This window comes from Otolemur garnettii, unplaced genomic scaffold (assembly GCF_000181295.1).
Source record: "Otolemur garnettii isolate 467f Iridium unplaced genomic scaffold, OtoGar3 scaffold00001, whole genome shotgun sequence".
NCBI classification, from domain to species: domain Eukaryota; kingdom Metazoa; phylum Chordata; class Mammalia; order Primates; family Galagidae; genus Otolemur; species Otolemur garnettii.
In genome coordinates, this window is record NW_003852396.1 from 34,680,051 (window position 1) to 34,695,495 (window position 15,445).

A 15,445-nucleotide genomic window follows, 5' to 3' on the forward strand; every position below is an offset into this window, starting at 1 on the left:
TAATCTTGTAAACTGTTTAAAAAGTAAATAGAAAAATAAAAGTGAACCAAATATTAACATTTGTTATCTGTTAGTGGTAAGATTATTATTGATACATTTGAACATGCTTACAAGACATACAAGATAACAAATAGTTATTCTGACTTTTTTGTTTATAACTTATTTTGCTTTTTTTAGCACCTCTGTGAAATATTTCCAGAAGCCAGAAAAAAAAGATGAGAATCATTTATGAGTAAAAGGGATTGAGTCGTTGTTGAAGGGCTTTTATCAGGAGCCTCAGAGGAACCTTTAATCAAAACTTACTTTTGTTTCAGTTTTATAGACAGACACTGAGACTGTACCATGGACACCTCCACCAGTGTTACCAACAGTTCCAAACTCCAGATTTCCCAGTTCATCCTGATGGGGCTTCCAGGCATTCATGAGTGGCAACACTGGCTCTCCCTGCCCCTGGCTCTGCTCTACCTCTTAACTCTCAATGCCAACATCCTCATCATGATCACCATTCAACATGAGCCCAGGCTACACAAGCCCATGTACCAGTTTCTAGGAGTATTGGCAGTGGTGGACATTGGACTGGCCACGACCATCACGCCCAAGATCTTGGCCATCCTCTGGTTTGATGCCAAGGCCATCAGCCTCCCTGAGTGTTTTGCTCAGATCTATGCCATCCACTGTTTCTTCTTCATGGAGTCTGGTATCTTCCTCTGCATGGCAGTGGACAGATACGTAGCCATCTGTCACCCCCTTCAATACCCTTCAACAGTCACTAAAGCTTTTGTGTTCCAAGCCACAGGATTCATGATGTTAAGGAATGGCCTCTTGACCATCCCAGTTCCTATATTAGCTGCCCAGAGAAACTACTGCTCCAAGAATGAAATTGATCACTGCCTCTGCTCTAATTTGGGGACTATCAGTCTAGCTTGTGATGACATCACTGTGAACAAATTTTACCAACTGATGCTAGCATGGATCCTGATGGGAAGTGATATGGTCCTGGTATTTTGTTCCTATGCTCTAATCCTTCACTCAGTGCTAAAGCTCAGCTCAGCAGAAGCAATGTCCAAGGCTTTGAGCACCTGTACTTCCCACCTCATCCTCATCCTCTTCTTCTACACAGGCCTCATTGTGGTGTCTGTCACACACCTTGCAAAGAAGAAGAATCCCCTTATCCCTGTACTCCTTAATGTGCTGCACAATGTCATCCCCCCTGCACTCAACCCCATGGTCTATGCACTCAGGATTCATGAGCTCAGACTCGGCTTTCAGAGAATGCTTGGGCTGGGTGAAAAGGTGTCCATGTAATTCCAGATTTAGGAAACCATTAAGATGTTAGAAAATGGCTTGGTGCCTGTGGCTCAATCGGCTAAGGCGCCAGCCACATCAACCTAAGGTGGCGGGTTCGAATCCCCAGCCCCGGCCTGCCAAACAACAATGATGGCTGCAACAAAAAAATGGCCAGCACTGTGGCGGGCACCTGTGGTCCCAGCTACTTGGGAGGCTGAGGCAGGAGACTCGCTTGAGCCCAGGAGCTGGAGGTTGCTGTGAGCTGTGAGGCCATGGCACTCTACCCAGGGGGATAGCTTGAGAGGCTCCATCTCAAAAAAAAAGATGTTAGAAAATGACAGAGGTTTTAGATTTGTTTTTCTTCTTCTTTTATGGAAAATTTCAGATTAATATGAGGAGGGTACAAATGTTTATGGTATATTGTTTTCAATTATAAGATAATGTTCAAATTGTAGTGGAGCCCTTCACACAGGGGAATGCTGAACACCCTCACATTGTGCACATTAAGTGTGATCCCACCTATCGCCCTCCCTCTTCCCCCTCTTCATTTTCTCCTCTCCCCTCTCCCTTGCTAGACTATACTTGTGTTTTATTTCTTTTGTGTGAGCATGTAGTTGTTTATATATTTGTTTCTTATTAGTATTGAGTACATTGGATACTTTTTTTCTTCCATTCTTGAGATACTTAGTGAGAAGAATGTGTTTCAACTCTATCCCAGTAACAGACTTGGGTTTTAAACTGTAATCTCACTAGGGAAAAAAATGGCCAGTGAAATCATATAAACTACCAGCCTCATTAATAAAAATATGTATATTAAAAATATAGCAAATTTCTTATTACCTAGAAAATAAGTAAGAATAGAGAAGTAATTTGACCTTAACTACTGAAGCAATTCCAAGATTGACATTCTTATTCAGGTACACAGCTGGTGGGGCTATAAATAAGCCCAACAACAAAGAAAAAAGAAATTTGGAAAAATTTACTAAAATGTTTAAATTCTCTTACCCACTAATTCTTTTAAAAAATATGCAAAAGAAATAGGACAAATGCAAGTAAAAATAAATTATTCATTAAAAAGTTCATTATATCGGCTCAGTGCCTGTAGCTCGCTGGTTAGGGTGCCAGCCACATACAACCAAGGCTGGCAGGTTCAAACCTGGCTGGGCCTGCTAAACAATGACAACTGTAACAAAAAATAACCAGGCATTGGAGCATGTGCCTGTAGTTCCAGCTATTTGGGAGGCTGAAACAAGAGAATAGCTTAAGCCCAAGAGTTTGAGTTTCCTGTGAGCTATGACACCACAGCACTCTACAAAGGGCAACATAGTGAGACTCTGTCTCAAAAAAAAAAAAAATTCATTATAAAATCACTTTCTATTATAATAGAAAAGCAAAGCCTTTAAAAATAATGTTTACATTAATTTACTTTAACTCTTACATATTTATGTGCCTTCTAAATGTAATTTTCATAATAAAAAGAAAACAATATTTATTTAAAAGAAGATGAAAGTTTCATTTTTGTACCAGAAAATCTCAAATATTAATAAATTAATGATGAAGAAGTGCTGAGTACTACTTATCAGCCAGAAACATTGATTTTATATGTTGAGATAGGTATATCTATATATATACACATATATGTATATAATATACAAACACCTACATGTATATAATCTAATTCTGATTTCACAACAACCCTATGAGGCAGGTACAATATTATTTCTAATTTACAGCTGAGGAAACAAAGGTACTTAGAACTATAAAATTTGTCCCTGGTGGCACAGTTTTTTAAGCTGAAGAGTTGGAATTCAAGTCCTTGGAAATCTAATTGAATAATAATAGCACCATTCCCCTTCTTTGTCATGCTCTGTTCCAGAGGTTCTGTGTGAACATACATGACCTATAAAACCTCCCTATGCTTCAATCCTCTGATATAAAAGTATTATAGTAATAACACTATTTGGTTGAACTAAGTCACAAATATGCTGCATCAAAAGAGATGATCCATCAAAAGAGATGATTAAAAAAAAACATGCCTTGAAATATGATATGTATATGGAAAATGAGGTCTAACTGTGCAGCAAAGTTTTCTTCCTAGGAAAGGGAGAAAATGGGTCCTAGAAAATGTCCTAGAAAAATAATTCCAAATAAACAACTAATTAAAACTGAATTTTTCTGTTTTCTCACCTAACAGAAATGCACATTTTGAGTATAAGAGCCATTCATGTTGTACCTTCTCTAAGCCTAATACAGAAATCTCCACACAATAGATGCTTAATAAATGCTTTACTCATTATGCAGTCACTCAGAGGTTAATACATGGTCTGTGGAATCCTATGTATAAAAGAAAATTATCCCAGACCATAGACTGAATAGTGACCTCAGGGAGTTTGTCTATGAGCCCACCTTAGAGAACTTCTTAGAAACTAGGACTGAGACTGAAGCTACATCAGAAACCATGAGCTCATCCCACCAGTGTAGTAGATGGTGGACAGCACAGCATCTCAATCCAGCTTGTGGGACAGGATCCCTAGGAGTTATGCTTGGCAACATACTGAAAAAGACACTGTGGACTTCTTCCAGAAAGAATGGCTGCTTCATCCTTCCTCAACCACAGCCACTCATTCAGACTGAAGCAATCATCCAATAAGAAGGGACAAGACAGAGACAAGCACAGAAAAGGGCTTTAACTTAACCCAACTTTCCAAGTGGGAAAGTTTGATCTCTTCTGATCTTATATGGATACCCTTGATTGCCTTTTCTTCCCTAATTACAATGGCTAAAACTTCCATTACAATGTTAAAGAGCAATGGAGACAATGGACAACCTTGCCAAACCTTCCTGGTCTGAGTGGAAATGATTTTAATTTAACTCCATTCAGTATGATATGGGCTGTGGATTTGCTGTAGATGGCCTCTATCAATTTGAGAAATGTCCCTTCTATGCCAATTTTCTTCAGTGTTCTGATCATAAAGGGACGCTGGATATTATCAAAAGCTTTTTCTGAATCAATTGAGAGAATCATATGGTCTTTGTTTTTTAATTTGTTTATGTCATGAATTACGTTTATAGATTTATGTATGTTGAACCACCCTTGAGATCCTGGGATAAAACCCACTTGGTTGTGGTGTATAATTTATTTGATGTGTTGCTGGATTCTGTTGGTTAGGATTTTGTTGAATATTTTTGCATCAATATTCATTAGTGATATTGGTCTCTAATTTTCTTTTCTTGTTGGGTCTTTTTCTGGTTTGGGAATCAAGGTGATGTTTGCTTCGTAGAATGTGTTGGGTAGTATTCCATCTTTTTCAATATTTGGAAAGGGTTGAGTAATATAGGTACTAGTTCCTCTTTAAAGGTTTGGTAGAATTCTGACATGAAGCCATCTGGTCCTGGGCTTTTCTTTTTAGGGAGATTTTGTACAGTTGATGCTATTTCAGAACTTGACATAGGCCTATTCAACATTTCCACTTCATTCTGGATAAGTTTTGGGAGGTGGCATGCTTCCAAGTATTGGTTGATTTCCCTTAGATTTTCATGTTCTTTTGACAATTTAATTTTCGCCATCCTTTGTGTGTGTGTGTGTGTTTGCATTTCTCACTTTGCTCATTATTTATTTGCCAAATCTGAGAAACATACTCTTTAAATAGGGCATTACAGCCCATCCACATTTATCACAATTCTGTATTTATTTTCACCCCTGCCATAGCATTTTGTTACACTTTCTTACTTTTTTCTTACTCCTAATTTTTGCCAAATTGATCTCTCTCACAGATCTCCCTATTTCATTGATTTCAAAATTATCATAATAATGTATTTATTAAATACATTAATTTGGCAGGTTGTTGTATTCATAATCTTATGAACACTCAAACTTATACTTCTTTATTCTGGAATCTAATGTACAATATGAGAAAGATACTTAATATATAGTTAAAGTATTATATTGCATCCTAATATTTTGTCAAGAAAGTAGATTTTAAGTTCTTTTTTCACAAAAAAAAGAATAAGAAGAAGAAAAAGTGGGGGAGGCAGGGCAAGATGAAAGACTAGAGGCATCTCCTTAGCAGATACTTGTGGTGAGATCAAGGATAGAGGACTCTAGCCACCTCTGCCTGGGGTGTCCAGCCCATAAACATCACTCTGGGGGCACAGTGAAACAGCAGGGGTCTACAGGAGCCAAAAAGGAGGTATGAAGCAGTAGAAGACCGGCACAGAAGTTGAGAGTCTGGCAGACAGACTCTCACTAACCTTCTGGTGGAAGGCTAGAAACAGGAAAGGCCTGTAGTGGAGTTTTTATGGACTTAGGTGCTTACCAGAGCTGCCTTGGGAAGGCTTAAGAGAGAAAACTTCAACAGGACCCAGAGACCAAGATTGAAGTACTGAGTATGGTTGAAGCTCTCAATATTTCACCTACAATCAAGGTGTGGCCATTGTGGGAGGACCACATAAGAGGACCCACTGATCCCAGTACATGGCCCACTCTGGCACATCTGCTGAGCTGGGGAGCCACTCTTAGGGTGCGTTGGATGGCTTCAGGTTCCCTAGGAAAGCCACTTTCTGATCAAGGTGAACTGTTTAAAAGTCAAGACTTGCTTCCTTAAAATCTGCAAGAGCTTCAGGCTCCCAACCCAGCAGGGATTGATTGCTAGCAAAATGACCAAGCTCTGCCTGAGGGCAAATAGATCAGGAAGGGGAAACTGGTCTTTTGGCAACAATATAGTGGCTTCTAGCCCCTATCTTTTACAACAGAATCAGCATGTGTGTTTTGTATCTCTTAACCCCAGTACACTCCCTGGTGTCTAGGAGATATAGTGCATTATATACCTTCTCTTTTTTTCTGTCTTCTGAGAATACCAACTGAGATCCAGGCAATATATTGCAACATATTTTGTCCTTTTAAAAAAATTTTTCACATAGATTTTTGGTTTATAGTTGTATTTCTTTTTTTTTCATGTTTACTTTCTTTAATATCAAGGGATCCAATTTTGCTACACTTTTTCTGCCCTCCTTTTTTTCATTCCTTCTTTTCTATCTCTCCCCATTTTTCTCTATTTTGGTAAAAAATGTTTCTACCTTTTACCCACATAAATTGCTTCAATAAAAACTAAGATATCCTCTCCTTTCTTTACATCTTATATAATTATATTTTTAATATTTTTTATCTATTTTTATTATTATTATTTCTATTTTCTTTTTTCTAATCTGTTCTATCCTATATCATTCTGTTTTCTACTCATGGGACAGAGCCTCACTCTGAGGCATGGACTGTGATGACATGAGATTGTTCTACTTCAAGGAGGCCTTAAACCCCTGATCAAAGGTTTTCTTCTAGCTTTGGTCTTGGAAACAATGATTTTGGTAGGTCCCTACTGTGACATATTACTATTTTTTATATATATTAGACAGAGATAGGAGTTTTGCTTTGTCCCAGGCTGGAAATGAACTCCTGAGCTTGAGAGACCCACCCACCCCAGTTTCACAGAGTCCTGGAATTGTGAGTGTGAGTAAATGCACATAGCTTAATACCACTATTACTCCTGTCTCTCCATTTCTGCCATTCATCTCCTTTCCTCTCAATTTTTCCTTTCACCTTTTTTTCCTTTCCTTCCTTCCCTCTCTTCTCCCTTCTCATTCTTTACTCTTCTCTTCCTTTCAGCCTTATACCTAAAGAACAATTCAACACCTAAACACAGAGACAAGGTAATTTAAAGAGAAAGGAAAAAGAGAGAGGGAAAATCAGGGCAAAGGACCAAACAGGAACATACACACACACGGAGAAATCAAAAGAAAAATTCTAACAACATGAAAAACCAAAACAGATCAACCCCTTATCCCAAAAGATCATGAGATAGCTACCACACAAGATTTCACCTAAAAAGAAATTGTGTAAATTATAGAAAGAGAATTTAAAAAATGGATGGCAAGAACAATGATAAGATTGAAGGTAAAGTGGAAAATCAACAAAAGGAAATCAAAAAACTGAGCCAAACAATGAATAAAAGACATGAAGAAATAGAAAAGGATATATTGGAGCTTAAGGAATTGAAAGAGGCAATGGGGGAACCTAAAAATGCAGTAGAAAGTATCCATAACAGATTATACTTTGAAGAAGAAAGAATCTCAGACCTTACAAGGAGGGGGGAGGAAAGGGGGGAGTGGGTGGAGAGAGAGGGATTAGAGGGTTCACTTCTGTGGTTCATCTTACAAGGGTACAAGTGAATCTTTCTATGAGTAGAATATGAACGTTTTAACACAATAACTAAGAAAGTTACATGAAGGCTAGGTTAACCAGTTTGATGGAAGTGTCTCGGATTGTGTGTGAAAACACCACACTGTACCCCAAAAGTGCATTAATGTACACAGTTACCATTCAATAAAAAAAAAAAAAAAGAATCTCAGATCTAGGGTATAAGGTTCGAAAGCTAACCCAGGCATTTAAAAAGACAACACAGAACAATTACTTAGAGAATTATGGGACTTCATAAAGCATTCAAACATACGAATTATAGTTATCCCCAAAGGTGAAGAAGAATGACACAAAGGAATGGAAACCCTACTGGAGAAAATTTCATACATGAAAATTTCTCAAGTATCGCCAAAGTTTCCAACACACTCTTTTTAGAGGGATATTGGACCCTGGGTCACCCCACTAACAGCATGTCCAACAACATTGAAATGAACCTTTCCAAAAACAAGACAAAACAGAAAATTATACAAACAGCCAGAAGTAAGACCCAATTGAGCTACAGAAGCAGATCTATCAGGGCAAGAGGGAATCCAGGAGAATTATCAGCTGAAACCTTTTAAGCCAGCAGAGAATGGTCATCTACCTTTAACCTTCTTAAACAAAACAATTTTCAGGCAAGAATTCTCTATCCTCCTAAACTAAGGCTCAAATTCAATGGAGAAATCAAACTGTTTACTAACATGCAAACATTGAGGAAATTTACCACAACAAAATCTGCTCTGCAGAAAATACTCAGACAACTTCTATACACTGAACTTTACATGGACCTGATCAAAGGAATGACCAACAAACTAAAAGACAAAACTCAGCTTCCAAATGGCAATAAGAATAAAACTAAGCAATGGGTTTTCACAAAATAAGATCATTAGAACTCCACCACACTTACCAATTCTTTCAATAAATGTAAAGGACTTGAATTCCTCACTGAAGCAGCACAGGCTGACTGATTGGAAAAGTACAAGCTATCTATATGTAGTCTCCAGGAAACACACCAAGCCTTGAAGGACAAAACAAGAGTAAGAGTAAAGGGTTGGAAAACAGTATTTAAGGCAAAAGGAAATCAGAAGAAAGGAGGCACTGTAATCTTATTTTCAGATACAAATGAATTTAAAGGAAATCTAGTTAAGAAAGACTAACATGGTCACTGCATACTGGTCAATGGGACAATACAAGAGGATATTTCCAATCTAAATGTTTTTGCACCTAACTTAAATGCTCACATGTATAAGAAATAGCCCTTAATTTGTCTGAACACTATGATAGCCTACAAGCATAATGGACTTTAACACACACACACCCCCAAATGAATTAAACAGATACTCTAAATCAAAACTGAAAAAGGAAACAAGAGACTTAAATGTGACCCTAAAACAATTGGGCTTACTGCACATAGACAGAATATATCACCCCAAAGCAAAAGAATTTTCATTCTTCTCATCAGCCCATAGATCGTACTCCAAAATAGATTATATAATATGACACAAATTAAACCTCAATGAAGTTAAACTAATTGAAATTATAGCTTGTATCTTTTCAGACCACAAGGAAATGAAGGTGAAACTCAACTCCACCAAAAATTGTCATCCCCACACCAAGTCATGGAAACTAAACAATCTTACACAGAATAACTGTTGGGTGATGGAGGAGATAAAGGAAGAAATTCTTAAATTCTTGAACATAACAACAATGACACTAAAAGTTACCAAAACCTGTGGGAAATCATAAAACATTCCTAAGAGGGAAATATATCTCAGTAGAGGCCTACAGCTGAAACACAGAAGGAGAACAAATAAACAATTTAATGAATTAGATCAAAGAAATGGAAAAGGAAGAGCAATCCAATGCCAAATTTACCAGAAGAAAAGAAATAAGAAAAGTTAAATTAGAAATAAATGAAATTGAAAGCAAAAGAACCTTTCAGAAAAGTAATGAAACAAAAATTGGTTCATAAAAAAGGTAAATAAAATTGAAAACCTTTGGACAGATTAACTGGAAATGGAAAAGTAAGTTCTCAAATAACCGCAATGCTATAGAAAAAGAGGAAAGAACAACACATATCACAGTGATGCAAGACCATTATCACAGACTACTACAAAAATTCTATGCCCAGAAATTTGCCAATGTGGAGGAAATGGACCAATACCTGGAATCATACCCTATCCCTGTCTAACAAGTAGATCTCTTGAACAGACCACTATCAAGCACTGAAATTGAAGAATAAAAAACTAAAATAAAATAAACTAAAAATAAAAAAAAACTAAAAAAAAAATTAAAAAAACTAAAAAACTAAAATAAAAAAACCTAAAATAAAAAGCCCTAGATTAGATGGCTTCATATCAGAATTCCATCAAACCTTCACAGAAAAGCTTATACGTATACTACAGAACCTATTCCAAAACATTGAGAACGCAATAATCTTCCCCAACATGTTCTATGAAGCAAACATCACCCTGATACCAAAACCAGGAAAGGATCTAACTAAAAAGGAGAACTACAAACAAATTTTACTAATCAATATCAATGCAAAAATACTCAATAAAATCTTAGCAAATAGATTACAGCTACACATTAAAAAATTACACCTCACAATCAAGTAGGCTTTATCCCAGGGATGCAAGGTTTATTTAACATACACAAATCCATAAATGTAATTCATCATATAAATAGAAGTAACAATAAAGACCATATCCTCTCAATAGATGGAGAAAAGACATTTACAGCATCTTTTTCTAACAAAAACACTTAAGAAAATAGGCATTGACAGCACATTTCTTAAAATAGTTGAAGCCATCTATGGAAAACCCCCAGCCAATATCATACTCAATGGAGTATAATTGAAAGCTTTCCACTTGGAATTGGAACCACATGAGGACGGCCACTATCACCCTAATATTCAACATAGTTCTGGAAGTTCTAGCCAATGTAGTCAGGCAAGAGAAGGATATTAAGGGCATCCAAATGAGGAGATCAAACTCTTGCTAGTTGCAGAAGATATAATCTTATACTCAGAAAACCCGAGAGACTCAACCACAAGACTCTTCAAAGTGATCAAGGATTCAGTTACATCTGAGAGTATAAAATCAATGTCCACAAATCAGTAGCCTTTGTATATGCCAATAACAGACAAGTAAAGAAGCAAATCAAGGACACAATTCCCTGCACAGTAACTTCAAAAAAAAAAAAAAGAAAGAAAGAAATACTTAGGAATACCTAATAAAAGAGGTGAGGAAACTCTACAAGGAGAATTATGAAACCCTAAGAAAAGAAATAGCAGAAGACATTAATGAATGAAAAAAAGTACTATGTTCTTGGCTGGGAAGAATCAACATTGTTAAAATGTCTACACTACTGAAAAAAATCTACAGATTTAATGCAATCTCCATTAATTACCAACTTCTTACTTGAAGAAATGGAAAAAATAATTCCTCTTTTTATACAGAAACTGAAAAAAAAAATATCCAGGGCAACACTTATTAATAAAAACAAAGCTGAAGGCATCACTCTACCAGATGTCAGGGTATACTACAAGTCACAGTAATCAAAATAGCATAGTATTGGCATAAAAACAGAGACATAGACACATGGAACAGAATAGAAAACTAAGAGATGAAACCAGTCTCTTATCACCATCTAATCTTTGATAAAACAAACAAAAGCATACACCGGGAAAAAGAATCCCTATTTAATTAACATTGCTGGGAGAACTGGATAACCACATGTAAAAGACTGAAACTGGACCTACGCCTTTCATTAATTCAAGATGGATAAAAGATTTAAATCTAAGACATAAAACAATAAAAATCCTAGAAGAAAGTGTGAGAAAAACTTTTGAATATGTCACTCTGAGGGAATATTTTATGAAGAAGACTTCAGTGTCAATTGCAACAACAACAAAAAAAAATGGAATTTAATTAAGCTGAAAAGCTTCTACATGGCTAAGGACACCATAATTAAACCAAATAGACAGTGTTCAGAATAAGAAGAGCTATCCGCATATTACAAATCTGACAAAGGCTTGATAACTAAGATCTACTGAGAACTCAAGTTAATCAACAACAACAAAAAAAGTGCAAACAATTCCCATCTATCGCTGGGCAAGAGACATGAACAGAACATTTTCTGAAGAAGACAGACAAATGGTTAACAAACATATGAAAAAAAAAGTTCATAGTCCCTGATCATCAGAGAAATGGAAATCAAAACAACCCTGAGATATCACCTAACCCCAGTGAGACTAGCCCCATTACAAAGTCCCAAAGCTGTAGATGCTGACCTGGATGTGGAGAAAAGGGAACACTTTTATACCATTGGTGGGACTGCAAACTAATACAGACTCTTACCAAAAAAGTGTGGAGAATCCTCAAGGAACCCATATTAGACCTTCCATTTGACTCACAATCTCATTACTAAGCATCTACCCAGAAAGAAAAAAATATCATTTTATCATAAGGACATTTGTACCAGCTTATTTATCACAGCTCAATTTACTATCACTAAGACGTGAAACAACCTAAATGCCCATCAAACCAGGAATGGATTAATAAACTGTGGAATACTACTCATGGAATACTACTCAACCATAAAAAGATGAAGATTTTGTATCTTTTGTATTAACCTGGATGGCATTGAAACACATTCTCTTTTTTTTTTTTTTTTTTTGAGACAGAGTTTCACTATTTTTGAGACGAAATCTTACTTTGTCACCGTCAGTAGAATGCGGTAGCATCACAGCTCACAGCAACCTCAAACTCTCAGGCTTAAGTGATTTTCGGGCCTCGACCTCCCAAGTAGCTGGGACTATAGGTGCCCACCACAACACCTGGCTATTTTTTGTTGCAGTTGTCATTGTTGTTTAGCTGGCCTCAGCCGGGGTCAAACCTGCCACCCTCTGTATATGTGACTGGCACCATAACCACTGTGCTATGGGTACAAAGCCCATATTCTTCCCAGTAAAGTTTCACAAGAATGGAGAAGCAAGTATCCAATATACTCAATACAATATGAAGCTAGTAGATGATCTAATACATGCCCACACAAAGGAAAAACTCAAATCTATTCAAGTTGCAGGGAGGAAGGAGAGGGCATTAGAGGAAGGCGGTGATTGGTGTGCTCCCATTTAATGGACACAATATAAGATATATGGCACAGCTTGGGACACAACCACAACAGGGACTCTACCTAACAAATGCAAATAACATAATGGTTTGTACCCTCACATTAATCTGAACAAAAAAAAGAAAGTGACTATATGACATAAGGGATTTGTTAATTTGCCTGACTTTAGTAATTACTTTACTATGTATATCTAAATATTATCTTGTACATCTCAAACATACACAATTAAAAAATTACTTTTATAAGTCATTGTCATCTCTAAACCTGAGGAGCAATAAGAATAAATAGCTATCAATAGTGACAAAACCATGTAGGAACCACCCATAGAAGCAGTGGCCCTTAGTAGAGAAGCACAGACCCTGCCAAACAGTGGGCCAGCAGGAAGGGAGTCAGAGAAATAAATCCCTCAACTTGTCTTTCTGTCATCTCTCTGATTTCCCACTGGCCAAATTTAACCATAAAGCAGAGGCTATAGATTTTGACCTCTCTGAATACAGAGCAGGGTAGAAATTGGCCTGGAGGAATTAATAGGAGATCTCCAGCAGAGGAGGCATCTGCATTTTTATATGTGTGTATAAATAGGAGAGAAAACCCAGGAGAAAGGAGGTGTACACCATGGAATACTACACAGCCACAAAGAAAGAGGGAGACTTTGCCTCATTCATGTTTACATGTATGGAGCTGGAAAATGTCCTCCTTAGCAAAGTATCTCAAGAATGGAAGAAAAAGTATCCAATGTACTCAACACTATTATGAAACTAATTGTTAGCTATCTTAGGAAAGCTACAATCCAAATGGAGCCCTAGACTATGAGGAAAGGGGAGGGGGGAGGATGGGTGAAGAGAATGATATTGTGGGGATCACGCCTATGATTTATCCTATTAGGGTACATGTGAATTTGTCTGAAGGTTGAATATAAATGTCTTAACACAACAATTATGAGAAGGACATGATGGCTATGTTAGCCAGTTGGATGAGAGTTTTCCAAACTGCATATGGAAGCAACACACTGTATCCTATGATAGAATTAATGTACACAATTATGATCTAATAAAAAAAAATAAAATTGCATGCAAACAAAAAATAAAAATAAAAATAAAAAAACATAAAGCATAGAGAATTACATGTGCTAGAAATGGTCCCTGAAGATGATGAAGGGAGGCATGTGTGTTGGGGGAGAGCTGCACACATTCAGGAATTCACACAGCAGGGACACTTTTTTCCCCACTTTCACTAAGATAGAAAAAATCATACAGTCAGACTAGGGCCTGAGTAATTCTGCCCCCTGTGTTGAGTTTAATACACCTCTAAGATCACTGAGGGTTATCTGGGGCAGTTGTGAACTATATCAATTCCTTAGGCTCACAGGAAAAATAGAGAAAGCCTCATAGGGGACCAATGGAGTCTCAAGGAAGGATCTGGGCTTCTTTGGACTCCAATGTGTACAATAACTAAAGCCCCAAAGGAGAGGAAGAGATATACTCTCAGCAAGAAAGGCATAAAAGAGAGGTGTAATCAGGAGAACAGAAGTAGCTAGAGAAGCCAAGTCCATTCAGAAGGCCATTCCTTTTGGAGAACAGCTCTCCTGGACCTCCTAGCTGGGAGTAATCAAGAGGCCAGAGGTGAGAGGGAGATGCAGGTTCGTTTCTACGTTTCAGGGTCTCTCCTGGTTGTCCCTGGCTCTCTTTCTCTTTCTTGCTTGACTTTCTTAGTTTGCCTCCTTACTTTGGTCCTTCCAACCCTGGCATTCTTTCTCCCTCAAGAAAGAGAGGCACCTGTGCAGAGACAGAGCCAGCAATCTAGAAAAGTAAGAAAAGTGAGACTCAGCTCTCTTCTGGACATGTAGGAGATAATAGAAATTCCTGCCAGAGGGAAGTGCCAACAAATTCCTGCCCCCATGGAGTCTGACACACAGGAGTATTTAAGGAGTATTTCCTTAAATACTGAAGGAAAGGTGAAAGCAGGAGATCCTTTTGTTTAAATTATCGATCCAAGACTCCTATTGAATTCATCAAGGTCTGATTTAAAAAGAAAAATTAAGAACTGGAAATAAATCAAATCACCTAAACTACTGAAGACCATTTAAAGACCATTTTGAAGAAAGCATTAGCTATCTTCATTCTGAAGCTAGAGTTCTAGAGCCTTTCTATTTAAAGTTTGGAGATAGAGAAGGATTTTGACTACCACTATTACTTTTATTTTAAAAATTTAAACATTTTAACAATATGAAAAATTAAAATAAAGACTTACATTATTCATTTACTTGAGTGATAACATTTTTTATTTAAGAAAATTATTTTTTCTTCCAGAAAGTAAATTTAAGAACCCAAGAGACAAAATTTACTAAAAAGTTGCTACCTTTGTAAAGTAGTAGTGTAAAATATCTGTATTGGGGGAAATATTTCTTTTTAAACAATAATAATCAGAAGGTTTCCTAGGTAATAATAGTTCATTAGGAAATATGAAGAGGTAAAAGTATTACAGTAGTAGAAAAAAGTTCCAAAAGCATCTGTGACAGGAAGGAAAAACATTAGATTTCTGAATGGAAACAATTGATGGGATAAACACATCACTTCCTTCTAATGTAATTAAATGTTTTAATATAATACCAAAAAAAATGCAACCAGTCTTTTTCTTAATTTAAAAGTTATTTAAAGTTAAGGGGTATTTAGGCTTTTTTTACATTTTCTTTTTAAGAGGCAGAGTCTCACTCTATCAGCCAGGGTGGGGTACAGTGACACAATCATAGCCCACTGCAGCCTCAAACTCCTGTGTTCAATCTACCCTGCTGCC

At 36.9% G+C, this 15,445-nt stretch overlaps 1 protein-coding gene across 1 annotated transcript; it reads left to right on the plus strand.

Moving 5' to 3' along the window:
- The first annotated feature begins 342 nt into the window (after window positions 1–342).
- On the plus strand, window positions 343–1,305 carry LOC100947279 (olfactory receptor 56B4-like). Its single transcript, XM_003781476.1, has one exon. It carries the CDS (start codon window positions 343–345, stop codon window positions 1,303–1,305), a length of 963 nt encoding a protein of 320 aa, XP_003781524.1.
- The last annotated feature ends 14,140 nt before the right edge of the window (window positions 1,306–15,445 follow it).